Below are 22329 nucleotides of genomic sequence, written 5' to 3' on the forward strand. Positions count from 1 at the left end.
CCTCCACTGGCTCTCTTCCTGTCTAATCGCTTTTTCAGTGTCTCCATATACTGCTTTCCCCTCTTGTTGGGATTCCTCAGAAGGCTTGGCTGCCTACTATTCTTTCTCATCATACTTTGTCCTTCGGCAAGCTTACCACTTTCCCATGACTTTCAGTATCACCTATACATTGATGAAACTCAGCTCCATCCCTGATCCATCCCTCTCATCCAATTCTCCAGCTGCCTCTCTAGTGTTTCTGTGTAATCTACTATGGTATGACCTTGGATTTAAAATCTAATCAGAAACCCCTTAAAACCAGAATCGAGGCAAGTATTCTGTAACATAGGGGAGAACGTATGATTTAAACAAGCCTCTATTTCCTGTTCTTTCAGTACACTACTGACATTCTTAATGCATCTGATCCTAAGGACATAAGACCATCTCCTCACAGCTATAAAGGCTTGTAAACCAAGACAAGAGAATTAGGCCTTCTTGGTTCCCCCCTCTTGATTTACTGAAGCTTGATATAAATTGAGGCAAGTGTCTTTACAGTACACTTATATAGATAAATATTGCTTCCTTGCTTTTGACCATAAATGTTCTCATGGCACAATACATGAAAAGAGACCTCTTTCTAACAGTCTACAGTTGTGTATAGAAGCAGCTGGTGTACAATCACAAAGCACACTGAAGATCAAAATTAAATCCGGTGATCAACTTGGTTGGCATGCTGCAAAAATACATTTCAGTTTGTTTTGTGCACAGCTGGCACTCGATAGAATTTTATTTAGACAAACATATTTACTAGTAACATAAGACACAGGTGCCATCCCACAAACCCATAAACCTGTTTTCCTTTTTAATATAGCTGATAAACCATAGCAGATTGAACTAAAATATCGCAAATGAGTAAAACGAAACACAACTGTAAACTTTTGCACTGGATGTATTGCATTAATCTTCCAGTTAAGATTAAATGTTAAGTCAGGAGTATGGCAACTACATTTGCAAGAGCTGCAGCAATATTAATTAGAGGAGGTAGCAGATGCATTGTCAAATCTGAAAAGCATAGGCCTACCGTGGCCGTAAACATTTCTAGGAGCTTGGAGTTATAAATATCTGATGACGTCCTAAGCGGAGTGAGAGAACCAGGTAAAGTTATGCAAACTTAATTAAAGCAGTAGTAACATTTAGTATGTTTACTCGACACATTTAAATGAAACACAACAGAATATATTAGAAAATTTAAGTATTAAAAATGCTAGGTGTACATATTCACCATTTTGCTAACAACCTCCCTCTATGCCTAAATTTTAGTACTCTTAGGTCATACAGGTATCTAAGTAGTCAGTCAGTGGAAATATCCACTTAAATATATTTAAGTGTGCAAAATGTTTCAAAATGATTTGTACACAATTTGTGTAAACACCCTGATTTTTAATAAAGAGTTTCCATCCCTCTATACAGCATCTTTATATATTGGCTATAATGGTTTCTTACTACATTGGCTATTTGCAATACTAGTAGTTAAGGCCCCTTGCTATATACAGTTTCTCAGTAGTGCAACAAAAATAGTCTTTAATATCTTGATTAATATAGCAGACATATATCAGTTTCAATACAGCAAAATTGCAAAATTTCATAATATCTTGAAAATATACACATTTTTACAATTCATAAGAAAAACAAAGTTTAAAAAATATTTATGGCGACTGGTCTCTTGTGGTTCCTAGTAACTGGTTCTGCAATTCTGTCTTCACAATTAAGTTTTGCTGTTTTATACCATTATGCAGTAGAAACACTTTCATGACTTCATCCAGTAACTGAACAATCCCAAAATGCAGCAAAGGCATACGTATAGTTTTCATAGTGCACTTTCACCTCATTGAAGTAAAGGTTGCTCCTATTAGAAATTTTTCCACTTCAATGTGAAGCAGATGGATTTTAGTGGTTGAATTAAACAGTCTGGCGGTCTAGTCCTCTCCTGCCAAAGACAGTTCTCAGAAGAGATGTCCTTTTGGAAACAGTACATAGTTCAGGATTACTTGAAGGGCTTCTTAGCCAACACACACTACATGTACACATACACTTGTCCTCCAGGAATGTCAGTGCAGCTGTAATAAATAAGCATCCACATCCTTTAAAAAAAAGAAAAGAGAGAGATAAATTAATTCAAAGAGCCATTCACTGCACAAAGTAGGGCTAGAATCTAAGAAGAGGCAACCACTGACTGTTTGAATTGATGCAGCCAAATATCATTTGCTTCTGGACAAAAATGTCACTTTTGAAGAATCTCTTTTACACAGATATTGCTAGAATTTAGTGAAAGTGTTCTACATGAGTATCTCACCTTGCCCATAGAAAGCCATATGAATAGGAGTGTATCCCACCCCACTGCAGGTGCCACCCCAAGAATCTGAAATGTTATATGGGAATTGCTGCTCTAGGGTGAGATGTTGAACTATTCAGTTCCTCTGTACAAACCGTCCCCTGCTTCTTCCAGCAATAGATGCTATGCTAAAGCACATATCTTGGGAAATCCTTCCCTTCTGCACATGGATTCTTTCATTATCCCTTCTAGAATTTGTCCAAGCCCTTGAGCAAGTACAATTGAAACTGAGAAAAGTGCATCTTTTGTTTTTGTGTCCTCCACTTTGGAGAGCGAGAGCGCGATACAAGCCCTCTTCAGGCATTACTAACAAAGGTTAAGTTACCATGCAGGGAGTAGGGGGAGATCAGAGAGTATACTCTAGCTCTGCCTTCCTTGTAGATGTCAACCTTGTGATATAACCCTGGAAAGCTGGGGCGGGGGGGGGGTACCAAGAATGGCCAAGAGGGGACAAGTGCACTGAAATGCTGCGAGTCGTTTTGCACTCTGCACATGCTTAGAAACACTGGGCCCATAACCTGTCAGTGTTTGTAAAAAGCAAAAAAAGGCTCTGACCTCCCTTTGTTGCCTCAGCCTGATCCTCAGACCCTTGTTGGTATAAAAGAGTCCACGAGGAAGAATATCCTTGCAGAGTACTTTCTGCTTTTATTCTTAAAAGTCTTTCTGCAAAAGCGACTGACCAACTGTACACACAACACTACCAGCTTTCACTAACCAACCAACCACAAACTAACATTTCTCACTCTATATATACAACCTGGTGTAGCCCGCTGACTCATGCTGACCCAGCTTTTTAAGCATTAAAGAAACAGCGGCCATTTTTTAGCCGTGACAGCCCTCTCATATGTGGCAACTTAATAACACCTGAAGTCTGCAGGCAGGAGGAGCTTCAGTAAAATGCATGGGCAAGGATAAGATTCTTTCCTCCTCAACCATGCATGTTTCTTTCATGAGAGCTGGTGCGGAATCAGTGCTAGGAAACTGAGATAGAACCAGAAAGTCTCTAGTTTGAATTTCACCAGTACAAGGAGCTCACTAAGCTGATTAAGTACTTCACACTCAATCTCAGCCCTCTATCTGCAATATAGACATAATACTACAATTGCTTCTCACAGGGCTATGGCAAGGTTGACAAGATAATGTGAAGCCTTTGGAATTACTTCAAGGATTATGATTATGTCTTCTCTTCCTTTTCATTTGAGCCACGTACACGGCTCCCTCCTCTAATAGAAAGAAAAACATTTGATACTTCGGCAGCTGGTGCAGAATAAAGAAAACAAGGATCAGGCTGATCAAGCAAAAGAGCCAAGGGATGAGAAACGCTTACCAAGCAAAGACTGAGGAGAAGACCCACAATAAAGAATAAGCCACATTTATTCAATCCAAGTTACTAATGGGCTCCTTTAAAAGACTGAGGAGAGCGAGAGAAGTTTGATGAATTAATACAAGGGAAAATCACCCCAACATTTTGCAGGCCCCAGTCACATTAACTAAAGAAAGAGAAATAGTTGGTTGCTGTTTACATAGAGAATCAGACTTCTGAATGCTTAGTAGCACCCCACAAAATAAATCAGCTCACTACAACTTAACTGTAATGGAGCCTGTATAACATTGAGACCACAAAGGAACACCACAAACACATTACCTTTGCTATATTACCCGTATATCCCGGAACCAAAGTAAGATGATTTTCTTGCTTCCACAATCCACTTAATTGTGTCTTTAAAATCTGAATATTTCTATGAAAGAAAGGCAGACACATGGAATTATATTTTGGGCATCCCTAAAATTGAGCACCCCTTTACTATGTTAGTTTTTCCAACTTCAGTTCAGAAAATTAAAAATACATATAGGTAAAAACTAAAAATATTTTTTAAAAGATTAGGGGGGGGAATCTTAGTCTAAGGAGAAAGTTCTCCCAGTTTTAATGGATAGAACTGTTAGTTAATAGAGAAAGCAAAATGTAATGAAACACCCTGGGAGAAAAAGAATCTCAAACTATATTGTATAATTTGATCGATTTCAGTGCTGCTCCAAGCAATCTGATCCCAAAAATCTAGTTCTGACCTGAGAACAGGAGGGTACATTGTAGTGATTTTAAAAATATGCAAAAAATGTTTCAAGGCACTCAATTTTTTAATGATTTCCTCAATACAGTAATCCAGTTGTTAAAATTATTGCTCGTGCTTTGATTAGGGCTTTATCTTTCAAATAATCACCCCAAAAGCATTTAGATCCCACCCCCCACCATCAAACCACATTATCTACATCTGCAATTGAGATGTGAGATATTTTAAATATTGTCTGGTGGTTTGATTCTACATATATTATTTAAGGAAATTAAAAAAAAATGTTTTAAAGAAACCAACTGAATATACTAAAAAACATATTCTCCTATATCATGCTAAACTATCCCATTCAGTTGGAAGCTTCTTGCATTTCTGATCCATACTCATGAACACGTTAGTAGGATTTAACAGATTTAAACTATGCTACATACTTACTAAACGTTTAATATAATTTTTCCTGTCATAGCTTCTGCTAAAGAATGCTAAGAATTGCAGTTTGAAGAGGTTCTGAGATGATCCTATTAGAGATCACTGTCTCCTCAGAGAACCAGTTTTCCTCAAAGCTGAATGGCATGTTAAAGCAGTTTAAGTCTATAGTGTGGATATGTCCTTAGACATATTATCATTTAGTCCAGGGATTATTCCATTTTCAAAAATAAATTTGTAAAACTAGGTTTTAATGTGTGTGTGTGTGGGGGGGGGATATAGCAACATATTTTTAAAGCATTCAAAGACAGTGAAGTATCCCTGTCTTTTTGCAACAACAGCCAATTTTAAGCAGTTACCTAATAGTTATAAAACCGTATTTTTCTTCTGAAACACAAGTTGCCATATTCTTTCAACATTTTATTAAAAGAAGATTTGAGATTAAAGTACACTCCTCTCTTTTACAAAGCCTCAGTTGTGTATTGAAGCTAAAGTATTTTAAGTTTGTAAACTGCCATGGAGGTCCTTTGAGGGCCATAAGGTAGCATATAAATATTTTTATAAAGACAAACAAATTCAATATTTGGGGCCACATCCAGTCATGCTCACCCATTTGTGCAATGGATTTCTGCTTGTGTAACAGGACATACCCTTCCTCTCTCTTCCCTATACCCTGCTGGTGACCCCCCCCCCCCAAATCTGGTCCAGAAGAAGGGAAGAGAAGGGGAAATCACACTACATGAGTGGAAGTTAACTGCATAATATCTGTAGATGTCTTGACATCATCTCCTCTGAACAATGACTGCCATTCTATTGCAGCTTTCAGCTATAAACCATGCTTGGAGTTTGACATTTTAAGAATATTGCTTATAGTACATTGTGGGTATTATATTAAACAAAGCATTTCCAGGTACTATGGCTGTTTCAATAATTGCTAATCTGCAAAGCCACTGTAAAGCAAAAAATAGTGTGAATTTAAAAAACAAGAAATGTAGGTCACATTAAGTGCCATACTGTCATGAAAAGCGCAACTTACCCATCCTCTATTTTTTCTGCATGGGCAGAAAGCTCTGGCCACCACCTCTTAATAACAGCTTGGAGCCAATTTAAGCCAACGATCACATATCTGAAATGATTTTATTTTGAATTACAAAAAATGCTGCAGAGAAGTTTAAACCCAAGAAGACAGAAAATTCATTTGCAAAATGTTCCTCTGTAGAAACAGGAGGAAAATGGAATTAAGAAAGTTGTTACAGAAGGAACTTTCCACAATATGTGAGTAAGTGCCACAGGCATTTTCTCCTCATAAGCAAAGTAGAAGGGTTTTGCTTCATACACTAGATCCAACTGATCACTTTATTTGGTACTTGGGAGGAATTTTGTTTTGGATTACTTTGGCTAGCTACCTGAGGGTTTCATTCTTTGTGCATCTTTTTATGTAAATGGGATTAAGCAAAATGAACCCATTGCTTGATTGGAGCTACAGGTAGCAACCTTTTTGCACATGCCAACTTCCGCCGCATGGGTCCATTCAGGCCCGGAAGAGGGTGTGACAGGGGCATAACAGGGGCTGGGCAGGCTTGTGCACACCGACATGCACAGGGACCAGGAGCAGAATCCCTGTGCAAAATGGTTGCCACCTATACTTTCTGAATTGTGATGAGCACATAAAAAGTAAAGGGACCCCTGACCATTAGGTCCATTCGTGACCGACTCTGGGGTTGCGGCGCTCATCTCGCTTTATAGGCCGAGGGAGCCGGCGTACAGCTTCCAGGTCATGTGGCCAGCATGAGTAAGCTGCTTCTGGCGAACCAGAGCAGCACACGGAAACGCCGTTTACCTTCCTGCCAGAGCGGTACCTATTTATCTACTTGCACTTTTGGCATGCTTTCGAACTGCTAGGTTGGCAGGAGCAGGGACCGAGCAACGGGAGCTCACCCTGTCACAGGGATTCGAACTGCTGACCTTCTGATCAGCACGTCCTAGGCTCTGTGGTTTAACCTACAGCGCTGCAACATGACTATTTTCAGCATGTTACAAGCAGAAAATATGCAATCAAGATGATGATGGTTGAGAGTGTGCATGCACATGGATAATAGTTTTGTAGATTAATTAGCCTTGCACATCATTTTATAAATAATAAGCCTTAACTCAATTTACTATATAAATACAATAAATCATAACGAAAATGTATAAACCAATACACAATATAAATACAGTAACAATGATAAAACCACACCAAAGCTTGGATTAAGTAACTGTAACATCAATATAATCAAAGCTGCCCATATACCTGGGAGAATGAAAATGCTTTAACCTGGCACTGAAATTACAGTAAAGTGGGCACCAGGAGTAACCTGGGAGCAACATTCTAAAGACTGGAGGAAGCTGTTACAGAGAAGACTCTCAGTGTTTTTTTGGCTGGGGGGTGGAGAGATGGAAAAACAGAGAAGAGCCTCAGATGGCAAACACAGTGTCTGAGAGGGTTCATATGAGACAAAGTGGTCCTTTAGGTAATTGGGTTCTCACCTGCATGGAATTTTAATAATGGCGAAAACCAGTGCTTTGAACTGAGCTCAGAAGCTAGTTGAAAGCCAATGCAGTTGGGCCAAAATAGATGCTCTAGGTTTACGCTTTCCAGTTTCTGTTAACTGTCTGGCCACTGCATTTCAAACAGTCCTCAAAGGAAGCCCCACATACAACACATTGCAGTAATTCAGCCTAGACCAGAATGTAGACAGCTGAAGTAAAGCTATCCTCATTCAGAAAAGGTCATAGCTGGACAACAGCCAAAGTTGGTGAAAGATACTCTATCCCATGGATGTCACGTGGGCTTCTAGTAGCAATGTTGGAGCTAAGAATACCCTCTGCCTGGCGTGCTCTGGTCCATGGGGTCACGAAGAGTCGGACACGACTAAACGATTAAACAACAACAAGAATACCCTCAAGATGTGGACCTGCTCCTTCAGGGAGTGTGAGATGGCATCCAGAACAGGATCCACTTCACTCATCCAGTCAGAGGAATCAACTTGCAGTGTCTCAAATCTTGTCTCGAATCAGATTCAGTTTATTGGCTCTCGCCTAGTCCATTACTGAGGCCAGATAGCATATCCACTGCCACACCTATTCGAGCTATAAAGGAAAAACAGTGCTGCGTGTGATCAGCAGTGATGGCAGCACACTCTAAAACTCTGGATAATTCCCACTCAGCTGTATCATAAAGACGCCAAATAGAATGGATTATAAGACTGAACCCTGCAGAGCTCTACACAGGAGACTCTTGACCATGGCATTGTTCTGGAGTTGGCCATCCAGATAGGAGAGGAACCACTGCAAAATAGTGCCTCCAGCTCCCGTCCTGGCTAGGCACTCTAGAACAATGTCACTGTCAAGAATACCAGAGGAAGAGAAGTCTCAGTAGGAACAGACTCCCCACCCTGTCTTTCTCCCAAAACAGACAATCATATAGGGTGACCAAGGCAGTCTCAGAACTGAAGCCCACAGTCCCCTTAGCACAAAGAGACCTTAAAAAATTGGACCAGCCAGTGAAAGATTAACCTTTACTTTGTCAGCATCTAAACATTCATATGAAGAGAATTATATTTTAAAACTTACTCTTCAAATTTGCTCTTAAGCAGTGATCTAACTAATGGTAGAAGGTCTACACAGCAGCCCACAGAAATATATGGTTTTTCTTCCTGTAAACTGAAACAAGGTAATGTCAGTATACATAAACTTGCTCTTATAAATCTGAGCTCCACAAACCCCTACCCCAGGTGTATTTTTTACCTGCTGGTAAGAACAGGAAGGCAGTCTACCACTACACCCAGATCTTGTATCCTGGAAACATCAGTTAAAAAAATGTACACTATTAGACACAGATCTATGTAATTCTTCTAGACTTGACACTTTTAAGCTCAAGAATTCCTGAGCCAGCACATGCATTTAAATACAGCAGACTAAGAATAGCTGCAGTAAAAAAAGAAAAGAAAAAAGACGACATGCAAACTTTAACAGCATCTGTATTTGAGTCCAACAAGTTTTAGAGTCCTGCTGTCTCCTTTCAGTGGATACTTGCAAAAGTAGTACCTGGGCCACTGAGGTGAATGGGAGGTCTGTGCATGATTTCTACATTCCCATCCAGTCCTCTGCCTCTGAGGTAGTGGGGATCCTCGACATACAAGCACTGAAACCATTGTGGACTGGATTATACCAGTGACATTTTTCATATTTACCTTATTAAATAGGCTACGAGCTCACTTATACTTCTTCTCCTCCAGAAAGTTAAAGCTACATTCAACCGGAGGTTTCTACTGAAGAGAACCTGTGCCATAGTATCATGATCTTCTGAAACCTAGAGACATGAGAACAATTTAGCCACTATGAACCAACAACTATCAACCTATACTGTTTGTATCCTGCTGGTTCTCATTACAGCTATCATGTACAGTTCCTTACAGGCTATCTGACCAACATTTTAAAATATAATGGTTACAAAATCCAAGCCCTGCTAAACAACCAAGACTGGAAGTAAGGCAACAATCTTACGATTCTAGTTTTTCATTTTAAAACAAGTTATCACGTAACATTTAACTTACCTCTGAAAAAAATCCACTGTACTTTGATGATGGACTTTCTGTTTGAGATCGGCCAGAATCACTGGAGTTTAGTAAGAAAGTACGACCGTCAGCAGGCAGTTTTGCTGGCAGATCAGCTGCACATGCAAGTTCATTTTCCTTATTTGCCATGTCACGGCTCTTGACTTTCGGGAGCTGTTTCTTTCTGAAACAAGGCTTTGGAGTATAATAGTGAGCTTTTCTTCTGCAATATACTACTTTGAACAGAGGATGGGGGCTGGTCAATGTTTGCCCAGCAGTTGTCCTGCAAAAACAAAATAATGAGTTTAGTATCTAGTCAAAATCATTATGTATAGTGCATGCTGTGTTATGATATTTTGCAGTAAGGTTTTATCTACCATAGTAGCATCCTGCATTGAGTTTTATAACATTTTTTATTCAAGGAGGACTGAACTGACACAATTTAAATCTGCCATCTAACTTACATGGGAAACACTTTTATCAATTACTTTGGTAATATGAGTGTCAGGATCTGAACAATCTTTAATGTATCATTATACTGATGCAAAATGGTCACTTGGATAGTGATGCGGGGGTATTAAACACTGCATTAACTCATTTACTAGAAAGCCAAAGATACTGGTCCAGTTCACACATAATGCTAACCCAAACCATGGCTAAACGCAAACATGCAAGCATGTAAAAACTGCGGCTGCTTTGCCCCTCCCCAAGTCATTCTGCTGTTACACAACCCAGAGCTAAGCCATGGTTTGCTTTGCTCCACACAAACCAAGTGGTAATTAAAGAAAAACCTGAGTTATCGCTAAACTAACTTCTAAGAGGAGTGGGACGCGGGTGGCGCTGTGGGTAAAACCTCAGTGCCTAGGACTTGCTGATCGCATGGTCGGCGGTTCGAATCCCCGCGGCGGGGTGAGCTCCCGTCTTTCGGTCCCAGCTCCTGCCCACCTAGCAGTTCGAAAGCACCCCTAAGTGCAAGTAGATAAATAGGTACCGCTTTCTAGCAGGAAGGTAAACGGCGTTTCCGTGTGCTGCTCTGGTGCCGGTTCGCCAGAGCAGCTTCATCACGCTGGCCACGTGACCCGGAAGTGTCTGTGGACAGCGCTGGCTCCCAGCCTATAGAGTGAGATGAGCGCACAACCCTAGAGTCTGTCAAGACTGGCCCGTACGGGCAGGGGTACCTTTACCTTTACCTTAGACTTCTAAGAAACTGGGCTAAAAGATGCTCATTCAATATTCTTCACTGATAATCGGAAAAGGGACTTGTCTAAATTGATCAGTTGTAGAATTCTGTCTCCAAGATTAAGAGAAGCAGCTCTTACCTGCCTGTGGAAGAAGCCAAATGTTTTGCAGATTTCTTACCCTAGAAATAAACAGCATATATGTTATAACCAAGAATGAAAAAACCTACTATTAATCTTCTATGTGTCTGATTTTTTGTTTTTTTTCTCCTTGTTTCAATTGTTGTATACAACAAGCATTTGGGGAAAATACATTTATTTTTGTTGTCGCAGAGCAAAACCACTAATGGCTGCTCTGAGCATCTAGCTGAAGGACATGATATTGTGACATCCATGGCAAGAGGTGGGATTATGACATCAGAGAAAACTTTGTATTACAACCTGTGTTATAATGTCAGTCTTTACTAATAAAATGTGGTGGAAAGTGTACACTTGATTGCCAGGGTCTTAGATAAGTCTGCCAGCAGCTTGAGAATGTAATATGGTTGAGGATGATTTCTTCAGCACACCAAGTGAGCTATTATCTGTCATATTATCAATATGTTTATAGTGAGACTGATCAGCATTTGAATGTTCTAACATTTGATATTCTGACTCATCGGGACTCCCCACAAAAAGGTAAGGTAACAATACAAACCACTTTTCTGTTGCTACCTTTGGTGTTATAAATTAAAAGGGCATTTTCACTCACAATCCTTTTGGTAGTGGACAGCATGGTTTTGGAAGAAAATGGTTTCTCATGTTTTAACTGTGTTGCTATCAAACATGTAGAATTCATCACCTATCCTCGTTGCTTTTAATTTGTTTAGGCTCTTTTTTGTTCTTTTCACATTTTACCCCAAATGTGGAAAGCTTCCTTCTTCAACTGAATGCACAATCACAATCATGCTCCATGAATTGAATCACCTCAGACTGACTCAAAATAATGTAAGAGTGCAATAGATGGATGGGTTACAAGGAGGGGTGTAGAAGGAAAAAGAAGCTATTTGTCAAGTAGATCTTACCCCTGAAGGTTCAGTTATAAAGAAGGGCTCATGCTAATGCAACACTACTTGGCAAATTAGTGAGAACACCTTCCCCATGTTGAAATGGGTAGATAGGTAGATCTATCAGAATATTTCTAGAAATTAGCAGCCATTTTCTGTATTTGCCTCTTCTGGATGGGCTAAGCATGTTCTTTATAAGCCCATCATTTCATTCTGTTTGGAAACATAAGCTAGTGAATCATGACAATCATGCACTCTTTATATATGAGACAATATTTATGAAGGCTGTCAACCACACCCCCTTCACGATGGCATCTGGTTTGGCTGAAGAGGTTCTTATACATGTTGTCAGTGATGTGGAGCAGCAAGTTTTCCAGTGCTTATTTTTTCTCATGGAAATTTTTCTATTTTATAGATTCATTGGTAACAATGAATGGATGCCAGTTTAATATACAATATTTGGCAGCCTTGACTGTTTAAATGTTTTTTTCTCTTTGTTAACTAAATACAAATAATATAAACACGTTAAATTATATAACTCTCTAGGGCAGCCTTTCTCAACCTTGGGTCCTCCAATGTTGTTTGACTACAACTCCCATCATCCCTAGCTAGCAGGACCAGTGGTCAAGTATGATGGAAATTGTAGTTCAACAACTAGGGACCCATGGTTGAGAAAGGCTGTTCTAAGGCGCCTGGAAATTTCCCAATGCAAGGCTGATTAAAAAAAAAAGGGGGGGAGAAGAGTTATACGCGTTTTATAATTGTAATAGTTTTATTTGTTTTTATAAACTGTAAATAAAAAAGCAACTGGAGCTACTGGGTATTTGTAGCTCTTGCCGATTATAATATTGGAACTAATGACCCTTTACAGCTCTGAATGGGAGGTCACTCAGAACACACAACACAACAAGAGAACTAGCTGTGTATGTCTTGCGTTAGAAAACTAGTTATACGATCTAGATGAAAACGTAAAAGCTTACCTCCTTCATGTTCTCATTAATGGAATAAGAACTCCTTTTTCTAGGGAGATCAACAGGACGACCGTCACTATACAATAGCATTCGTTTTCTAACATTTTGGGCTTCAGTTGCCATAATATCCAAAATCCCTGGTTTTCAAGACAAAAGTAAAGTTAATTTTCATTCTTAACATTATCTGTCAATCCCACAGTAATCTGAATGAGATTTAATGAAGACATTATTTATTTAGCACATTAGATGCAATCTACAGGGAAGTCTATAAAACTGTATCAGCTGTAAGTGATAAGTACTTAACTAATACATGCCCTGTGGACACTATGATAGAGATTTTGAAAAACCTCATCAGTGATGTGGTCCAATAAGGACACCTGAAGTTTATTATTATTAAAATATTTATACACTTTCTAAAAAACACAGCAAGGTGCTGAACAACATGGAATATTCACACAATTAAGATTCAAAATATGTCAATGCACATTGGTTAATTCAGTCTAAAGATCTGCTAACACCTAAGGCCAATCTCACTGCTGCCATCATAAAAAAAAAAAATCTTCAAAGGGATCCATCTGGATACTATTATCTGCCACAGGCTATACAGTGCCAACCTTTTAACTAAGCGCTTGACAGTTTCTTCTCTTCAGCACTTGCTTACAACTCCTCAGTTAATAAATAACTAATATAAATTGGTTTCAGAAACATAAGAACCACAGACTATTTGAAGTCTAGCATAAAGGCCATTAAGTTTGGTATTTTATTTTTAATAAATCAGCATTAAATAAAATTAGTTAGTGATTTGTGGTCCTCATCTCATAAGCTTTTGTTTCCTTCTCTCAAAATAATCCCTGGGAATACTTATAAATCAATTTCAGATCTGCCCAACCATCCTCTGGAGCCTAAGGCAGAAGCATACTATGGAGGGCAATGTTCCATTGCAAAGATGCTTTGTGCACAGTCTATAAATAGGTAATCAGCTCTTCGGTCTTACTGGACTGAAGTACAGCTGCTGCTGCTTCCTTAAAAATGCTCCTTCAGAACAAGTGCATTAGGTAAAGGAAACAGGAAAGTAGAAATTCACGCCAATGTAATACCGTTTTCTGAATGTTAATATCCATGCAGCAGTAACAGAAGTACAAACCATCTGGTTTACCTATCCTGACCACTTTATTGCATAGAATATCACAATGTGACACAGTCTAGTTCAGCCTTCTATGTAAGTTACTAACTTGCAAAAATGTTATTAGCCTGCTGGGGGCTGGCTGGAAAGATGCACAGCATTTCTAAGCCAGGTGGGAAAGAGGGCTGGAGTGTTTCATCTCTCTTCCATCAGCCTACTCAATTGCCTGAGCAGAATTCCTGGTCACCTACAGCAGCTACCAAACTAGGGCTCAAATACTAGAGTGAGGGCACAACCCAGTGAATATGTAAAGAAGTCTTTAAAATACAGCGGTACCTCTAGTTGCGGACTGAATCCGTTTCGGGGTGCTGTTCGCACCCCAAAAAGTCCGCAACTAGAGCGCCTCTTCTGCACATGTGTGTGGCATGATCGAGCACTTCTGCGCATGTGCAGGTGGCGAACCCGGAAGTAAACACTTCCAGGTTTGCCGCGTTCGTAAGCTGAAAGTCCGTAAGAAGAGTGGAACGCAACAAGAGGTATGACTGTACCAACAAATATTACAATAAAATAGTTAGTAGGTACTGCTTCGGATTTGTTTGAATATCTAAGCTATAAGTGTACAGTGGTACCTCGGTTTACAAACTCAATCCGTTCCAGAAGTACGTTCTTAAACCAAAACCGTTCTTAAAGCGAGGCGTGCTTTCCCTAACAAGGCCTCCCACTGCCGGTGCCCTTCCACTTTCGGCTTCCATTCGCAGACCGAGGAAAAGTTCGCTAAACGGAACACTACTTCCGGTTTTGCGGAGTTCTTATACCGAATAGTTCGTAAACAGGGCTGTTCTTAAACCGAGGTACCACTGGACTGCATTTTAGATATTATCAAATATTTCAGTTCAAGCACTTTTGGCTCTTGGAAAACATTTGAGATATTTATATGGTTCTTAAAGTCAACACGGGGCATTTCCTCATCTTGCACAATGGGTTGCAAATTCTGTAGCTACCAATTCCTCTTTATATCCTGAAGGACCAATCTTGTTTTGAATATAGCTGTTTTGTGCAAGTGCAGTTTTGCATAAAACAGCTGTATTAGAAATAAAAAACATACACAGGTACTGTGGATGTCTTCAGCAGCCACCAGCAGAAATAGGCATGCTTATCCTCTGAGATAAATGGAAACGAAATGGCTAGTTTGTGCTCAGGCAAGGAGCAAACAGAAGTAGGTGGTGTGGCAATAGAGAAAGGACGCAAGGAAACATCACCACACATGCAAAGAACCAGACACAGAAACATGAGGTCACAGTAAGCTTCAGTATGCACAGCATTCAGGCAATCGTGCATTTTTTATGTTTGATAATTGCAGATCAGGAAAACTTGGATTAAATGACAAAAACCTATAGGTTGGCATTTGGCCAAAGATGGCACACAGATGCCAAGAAAAACAAGTAGCTCTGAATTCACATTAGACTTCAGGTGCCACATGGATGGGCCTCTCAAGTATTTGTTAGTTTTATTTTTCCAGATATAACTCAAACTAATCAGATCCTAATAAATTTAGAAATTAGTATTACATCAATTAACTACTATCCCCAGGCATATGTTGCAATGAGATTAGATAACCTGTATTTTGGGGGAAGTATAAATCGTGGTAGTACGTGTGCTGGTTGTTTGTTTGTTTTTCAAATCAGAAAAATCCTGAATACTTTACAACGACAGTGCACTTCTGTGTACGTCTTCTCAATTGATGTCCCACTGAGTTCAATGGGATTTACTCATGTGAAGTGTGTATAAGATTGCAGCCTAAATGAAATTCAGAGCTGTTCACTCCCTCTAAATCTGTGTCTCTTTCAAAACAAAACCTTAATTATCTTAATTAGCAAATTAAAAGTTGTCTAGCCAAAATCCTCAGCTCAGCTGAAATGATCAGTTATTATCACATGAGTAATCTACTGCAGTACCAATCAGCCTTTTCGCAACTGAACCCCATGCCCATCAAATTAGTTCTCAGAGATGGAATTCTGTCACTACTTTCTTGTTATCAATTCAGCTTCATACATAAATAGCTCCAGTTCCTAGAAGAGCAATCCTAGTTTATAGCATTGTGAAAATCATATCAACATTAAGCCTATTGCAGCCTTCAAAAGATAACAATATGCAGTTTTCTAGAGCTTGGAGCAGACATATTGGAAAACCTGGTCCTTGAGTTTGTTTATTTCATTTGGGTGGGCGGGAGACACTTCTCTGGCTAATGGATCAAATATAGTCCTCCAGTTCTCTCTATCAAGCTCTTGAGCGGGCTTCCTCAACCTTGGCCCTCCAGATGTTTTTGGCCTACAACTCCCATGATCCCTAGCTAGCAGAACCAGTGGTCAGGGATGATGGGAGTTGTAGTCTCAAAAACATCTGGAGGGCCGAGGTTGAGGAAGCCTGCTCTTGAGACACTCTCAAGCACAAATCCCTCACTGGCCCTGTTCACTCCTGCCTTCCTCACATGCTTCTGCCTGGCTGGAATGTGCTCCTGAACCATGATATTGTATCTTGTTTGCCAGGGGTAGCAGTGTCTGTGTAGACATGTATATAACTTTGGACTTTTGTGTGCTGTAGGTGAATTGCAGGCTTTATACAGAACTAAGTCACATTTGTTTCTCTGTCCAATTTTTCCTCTAGCCTTGTCCATGCAGCCCCCAGAATGTCGCCCATGAGGAAATGTGGCTCCTGGGCTGAATAGGGTTCCCTACCTCTGACTTACTTCCTCCTCCCTTCCAATCCCTTTCCTTTTGGGTTGTGCATTTTTAGATAGCTTCAGATTGATCTGTAATCCACATGGTTCTCTCCCCACCCCCCGCCTGCCAATCAAGGTTGTACTCTGCCAATTTCACAGCTAACTATGGTTAACACTAAATGTATAACTACAGCTGGCACCAAACCAAAGTTGGCAAACTCTTTGCAGTCTGCAATGATCAGTGGCCTGGTTTACACGTGGCACAAAACCATAATTAAATGCCTCCGTCCCTAACCTGGTACCATCTGGGTGTTTCAGACTAAAAAACTTGCATAATCTCTGACCACTGGCCATTTTGGTCGAGACCAATTGTAGACCAAAACATTTAGAAGGCTCTGATTTGGGGAAGACTGGTTTAGTACTGTGTGTTCAAGCCTTGGGCTTGTGCATTTCCTTTTACCCTCCCTTATCACACATTCAAGGAGATCAAAAGCATTCATTTCTGTTTTGAGCTAATCACAGCTTTTAAGGTCCCGACAGAACCCAGCCAAATTGTACTTAGTGTTAACTATGCTTTACTGTAACAAGCCAGGTTCATTAACCACAACGTCGGCTCATTTTAATAAACTACAGGCAACACTAACCACAGTTATTCTTTGACAGGCAAGTACAAGAAGATGGGTAAAGTGCTGCAATTATCCACAAGGCTGCCTATATGCAATGCACATAGTAATACTTTTAAAGTAATTGATCAGGCAGCATTATATCTTAAGGGTTTCAAAAGTTAACAAAACAGACAATCCTCAGAAGAGACACTTCATGAACTTTTTGCAGTGCACTTCCATGATGTGCATCTTTTCCTATCACCATCAGACATCTGAAGCCCAGGTTATCCTCCTTTTGGTAGATGGATGCAGGTCTTCTGCACCAAAACTGAAGGAAAGGGAAGGTCAAGAGAAGCACTAAAGCAAGCAACCTCTGGAAGTCAGGAAAAAAGCTGGCCTCACACGATTAATTAGATCATGCTGCTTTCTATGTCATCTTAAAAATAAATAAAAATCAATACTTGCAATTTTGGAAAGGTTTTTTTTTCCTTGTTCAGTTTTCAAGCTAATGCCAAAGGCAGACTTGCTCCCTAAATGCAGATTTTTTAAAAATATGGACCTTTTAAAAATACAATCTTGTACTTGCTGCCCAAAATTATATAGTCAACCAAAAACTTCACCATGTGATCACATGAAACTCAAACACTGTGAGCAGCGTGTAATGTGGACAACCTATGTCTGCTTTGTAGGGTGCATCAAAAGGGGGGAAAAGAGCTAAGGAGGTTTGTGGGCTGAAGTACTTCTAAAATACGTGAAAGTAATAAAAATGAAAAGGATAACAAAAAGGATAACAAAACACAGATAAACAGCAAAATTATTCCTTATGTTCAGGGAAGTTTTTAATATGTAATGCTGTATTGTGTTTTAATATTTGGTTGGGAACCGCCCAGAGTGGCTGGGGGAACCCAGCCAGATGGGCGGGGTATAAGTAGTAGTGGTTGTTGTTATTCTTATTATTATTATTATTCCCAAATCCATTTATTTAACAAATGCAGATAATCCACTGATGGTCAAGAATTTATGGTAACACGTGGATAGATGTTTTCAACATAGTACTTTACCACAGAATTAAAAACCTTCTGAGAAAAATGTTAGCATCCTTATGCCACAGTGATCAGTATCCCATTAAACCTGACAGTGCAAAGATTTATGCTTGCACAGTGCGAGTTCCCCCCTCTCCCTCACTATCTGCAGCCCCTAAATCTTTTATGGATTTTCCCCTAACCATTGAGAACAGATTTGGGGAGGGCACAGGGAGAACATAGAGGGATGAAACAGAGAAGTCTTATTGTGTAAGGAGAAGTCATTGTACTGACAGGATGGTCACAGTGCTACATTGGATACAAGCCATAGGATATTCAACTGTGCTGTAGCACTTTTTAAAGTCTTTCATGGTAAGAGAGGGATGTGCATTATCATTTCTTTAGTGGGTCAGATGAAGATCTTGTGAACCATGTGATGACGTACTGGTCACTGTAGCATAAGGACATGTATGTTTACTCAGAATAAGGTCCTTTATATTTAATGAGGCTTACTAATACACACCTATTAATTTGATCAACCACTTTTAAATTGACTCTCTTCAGGCACACTGACACTAGTGGCTCCCCCTCAGCATAGCAAACCATGCATTGTTGCACAGGTAAACTGGAGAGGCGGTGCATGCCCTCAAGAAGTACTTGGAATAAGGATAGATTACAAAATGTAAAACATACTGAAAAAGAAAGTATGTTAGATTCTGCACATAAAGGTTGGAATACTTTGATACTGGAGTTAAATCTATGGCAACATAATAATACAGCAAAATGTTAAAGATTCTTAGGTATTGGTAGAATTAGCAAGGTCCAGCAAACAAAGTTGAAGGAATGAAACTACCTGGATGTGAAACAGGTTCAAGTTCTCCTGTTAACAGAAAGTGGCTTTGAGGAATGCCCCTGGCTATGTTTCTATTGCTCCACCTGCTATGAGTTTGGAATACTTAGGCACCTTGCATATAAAGTTTTAGGGAACTACCATCTAATCACTGTCCCACTTGCCTGACTGCATTGTCTCTAACCCTATATGATTTACCTGCATTCCCACCTTCTCATCTCCACCCCAATACACTCTTCCCCCTTGTCAAAATCTATAAAAAAATTGTCCAGTAGCAACTTAGAGACCAACTAAGTTTGTTCTTGGTATAAGCTTTCATGTATATATTTCGACAGCGTCAGACCAACATGGCTACCAACCTGAATCTTCCCCCTTGTGTTACACCTCTCCCCTCCTCCAGATCTAAGAAGAAGCCACAAGGCACAGTGAGCCCTTGGACTATTTTACACTGCATGACACTATTGGCAGGTATCTGTTATGTTGCATATTGGTCTCACGATGCCATCCTTCTGTTAAATAGGGACATCCCCTAAAATTAAGTTGCAAAGTCATTTCTTCGAACAGCTCTGAGTTACCCAAGGGTTCCCCACCCGCAAAAGCACTAATATCACCTGGTGAATTAAGACCTAAAAGGCATTGGTGCGGGTATTGTCCTGCCTAATATAGAACAGTAGAGGAACCCCATTTTAGGAGACAACCACACTATGCAAAATGAGAGTACTGGCACTGCAATTCACGGAAGGCATCATAGTTCAGGGGCAGCACATCCACTCTGCGTGCAGATTCAATCCCTAAGCATCTCAAGGTAGTTCTGAGAGACTCCTACCCAAAATCCTAGAGAGCCACTGCCCATCGGCATAGACAACACTGAAGTTAGATGGACCAGTCTGTCCACCGGTTTCCTACGGTCCCCATTCTAAGCATGGTTACTCAGAACCTAATTTCATCCAGCCCAATAGGGTTTTACTCGCTTGTAAGAGTGCACAGGCATGCAACCTTAAACACGTGGTTGTTGTTGTTTAGTCGTGTCTGACTCTTCGTGACCCCATGGACCAAACATGTGGTACGTCCAAAATAAAGTTCCTGATGTAAATGCAGGAGGGAAGGGAGCCTGAAAGAAAACCGGTGTGTGTGTGTGATCCTTCTGTCTCTCCCGAATTAGGTGCTTGAGGATTAAAAGAATAGTGCACCTCAATTTCTTCAATTTTTTATAATAGTTTTACAGCGCATACTCACGAGTTGGGGGGTGGGGGAATGGGGAATCCAACACAAATGCAGCCTCCTCAACTGGCAGCATGATAGTGGGTGGCTCGCAGGCAGGTAGGAACTAGCTCACCCCCGCCCATGAGCACTCCTCCCAACATGGGAAGAGAGCGAGGTGGGCCTTCCCCGCCCAGGGCGAATGAAAGGAAACTATAAAGCGAGGAAGAAGCAGGGGAAGGGGCGGCGGCGGAACTGGCTCTTTCTCCCTGCGGCCCCCGCTGGCTGCCCGGCTGCTCCTTCGCACCTGACCCGGGCCTGGTGCATCAGCAGGGAGGAGGAAGAAGGGGAACGCCTGGCTGGGACGGCCCAGTGGCAGCCACCGCCGGCTCCTTGGCCAGAGCCCACCGGGCGGGCGACCGCTCGCTCACCTGCGAGTGCTGCTCATGGTCCAGGCGCCGCGGGTTCTGCTGCTGGACGGGCCTTAAATGGGAGCCGCCGGGCGCGGCGGCGGCGGCGGAGTCCTAGCGCCGGGGCCCACTCGGCGTAGCGAGCGCCATTCAAACGCCGCCGCAGTGCACGCTGGGACCGGAAAGTCCGGACAGGCGGGACGGTGAGGGAGGCGCCGCCACCAGCAGCGCTTCTCCCTCCCTCCCTCTTTCTCTCCGGCTGACTCGCGCTCCGGTCACGTGGAGCGCACACGACGCGGCGGGCCGGGGGACTTGGCCCTCGATGCGCGCTCGGCTCTGCAAACTCGCAGATGGGGGGGAGGCGGCGTGTATTGTTAAAGGAGTCAATAACGCCACTGCCTTGTTTTGCGACGAGGATAGCCCGTGGGTAACCCTGAGGCGGGTGCCTCAGGTGCCCCAGCTGCCACTGGAGAAGTGGCAGGGAGTTCCGGGGACCTCTGGTGAGATATCGCTGCCGTCTCCGCCGCCTCTCACTTCTCCAGCGACTGGGGTGGGAGGCACCTGCAATGGTGCTGAGAAGCTCCTCCATTGGATGCCGGTCCAACAGGAGTACCTGCAGCCAGTCAGGGCGGACTTTGGGCTTCCAAAAGTTCAGTGGCGCCCTGTGCGAAAGCCAAAAATTGCCCCCCCTTCCTCTCTCGCCTTCCTAAGTCAAAGTTGAGGCACCTTCCCATTCTGCCTCAAGCAGCAAAATGAATTGTGCCAGCCCTGCGATCACCACCTCCCTTCCAAGGTTGCTACGTACTGACATTCGTTAGCCAAAGGCAGCATCCCTCTCTGGTCAACAGGCATTTTGCTCTGTGGAGCTGTAGGAGCATGAAGTGGCTGTGGAAAGGAGCTCCTGAGCATCTTTGATATGTCCCTGGTCAGCCTCCTGCGTAATTAGTACTTCTTCACGTTGTCCGTGAAGCTTGCTCCTCCTCAGTCTTGCTTTCGTGCTCATGTGCTCTTTGCCTTACAGGCAAATAGTCAGAAAGTCGTCACACCACAGGGCTTTCAGGGCTCACTGCTTCTTCTCTAGATCCTAGTGTTCAGACATCACAGGTTCATTATACAGCACAGTCAACAGGATATTGTGCATAGTTACACTCAGAAGTCTGACCCAGGTTAGCATCCATCTGCCTCTGGAGACAATGGAAGGTAAAGTCGAACTGTTGGAGAGTTATAGTGCCTGTTGTGAATGTAGAGACCTATATGGGAGAAACATGTTTTGTTGCAGTTGGGGCAGATGAAGGCATCCGGTTGTGCTGATGCAGCTATACCATGGTTTTTCTTCTTTCTGTGCTCCTCCCAATGGTCATTCCTCAATAATCCTGTATGCATAGAACTGTAACTATAAGTGCTTTAAGAATAAAGTGGACATATTTTGGGGTGGTTAAATCAAGCATCGTTATGATTTATAGTTGTCAGATGCCTTGTTCTCTCACTGTGTGTGCTAGCCTTGTGATGTTGCATCTGCATGTGATATTGTAAGGTAACATATGTATCATCAAGTTGCTATGCAGTGTCATGAGGTGATGGAATTCCTCTGGTGACTAAACATCCTGAAAAGTAATTTGTTGTATTTGTGAACAATGGGCATACTATCCATAGATTTCCAGGTATTCAAAACTAGTACAGAATCCAGTGAAAAGGCTTCCTTTATGGTATTTCTAGAGACTGAAACTCAATCCCTCTACAC

At 41.4% G+C, this 22329-nt stretch overlaps 1 protein-coding gene and 1 long non-coding RNA gene across 3 annotated transcripts; one reads left to right on the top strand and one right to left on the bottom strand.

Moving 5' to 3' along the window:
- Positions 1-731: 731 nt before the first annotated feature.
- On the bottom strand, positions 732-20805 carry KATNBL1 (katanin regulatory subunit B1 like 1). Of its 2 annotated transcripts, XM_053382047.1 has the most exons (10): positions 20610-20799; positions 12669-12796; positions 10784-10824; positions 9465-9747; positions 9102-9220; positions 8656-8706; positions 8482-8571; positions 5903-5992; positions 4017-4110; positions 732-2120 (listed from the first exon to the last, which is right to left on the bottom strand). In XM_053382047.1, the coding sequence occupies exons 2-10, from the start codon at positions 12780-12782 to the stop codon at positions 2088-2090; spliced, it is 915 nt and encodes a 304-aa protein (XP_053238022.1). In that variant the 5' UTR covers positions 12783-12796; positions 20610-20799; the 3' UTR covers positions 732-2087. The 2 variants fall into 2 exon arrangements, with proteins under 2 accessions (XP_053238022.1, XP_053238012.1); XM_053382037.1 differs by lacking the exon at positions 732-2120 and having other exon boundaries at positions 3797-4110; positions 20610-20805.
- Positions 11113-17573, top strand: LOC128410610 (uncharacterized). Its single transcript, XR_008329553.1, has 2 exons — positions 11113-11214; positions 16447-17573. It is a non-coding gene; the product is annotated as an uncharacterized LOC128410610 (long non-coding RNA).
- Positions 20806-22329: the final 1524 nt, after the last annotated feature.

Source organism: Podarcis raffonei, chromosome 1 (assembly GCF_027172205.1).
Source record: "Podarcis raffonei isolate rPodRaf1 chromosome 1, rPodRaf1.pri, whole genome shotgun sequence".
Taxonomy (NCBI): Eukaryota; Metazoa; Chordata; class Lepidosauria; order Squamata; family Lacertidae; genus Podarcis; species Podarcis raffonei.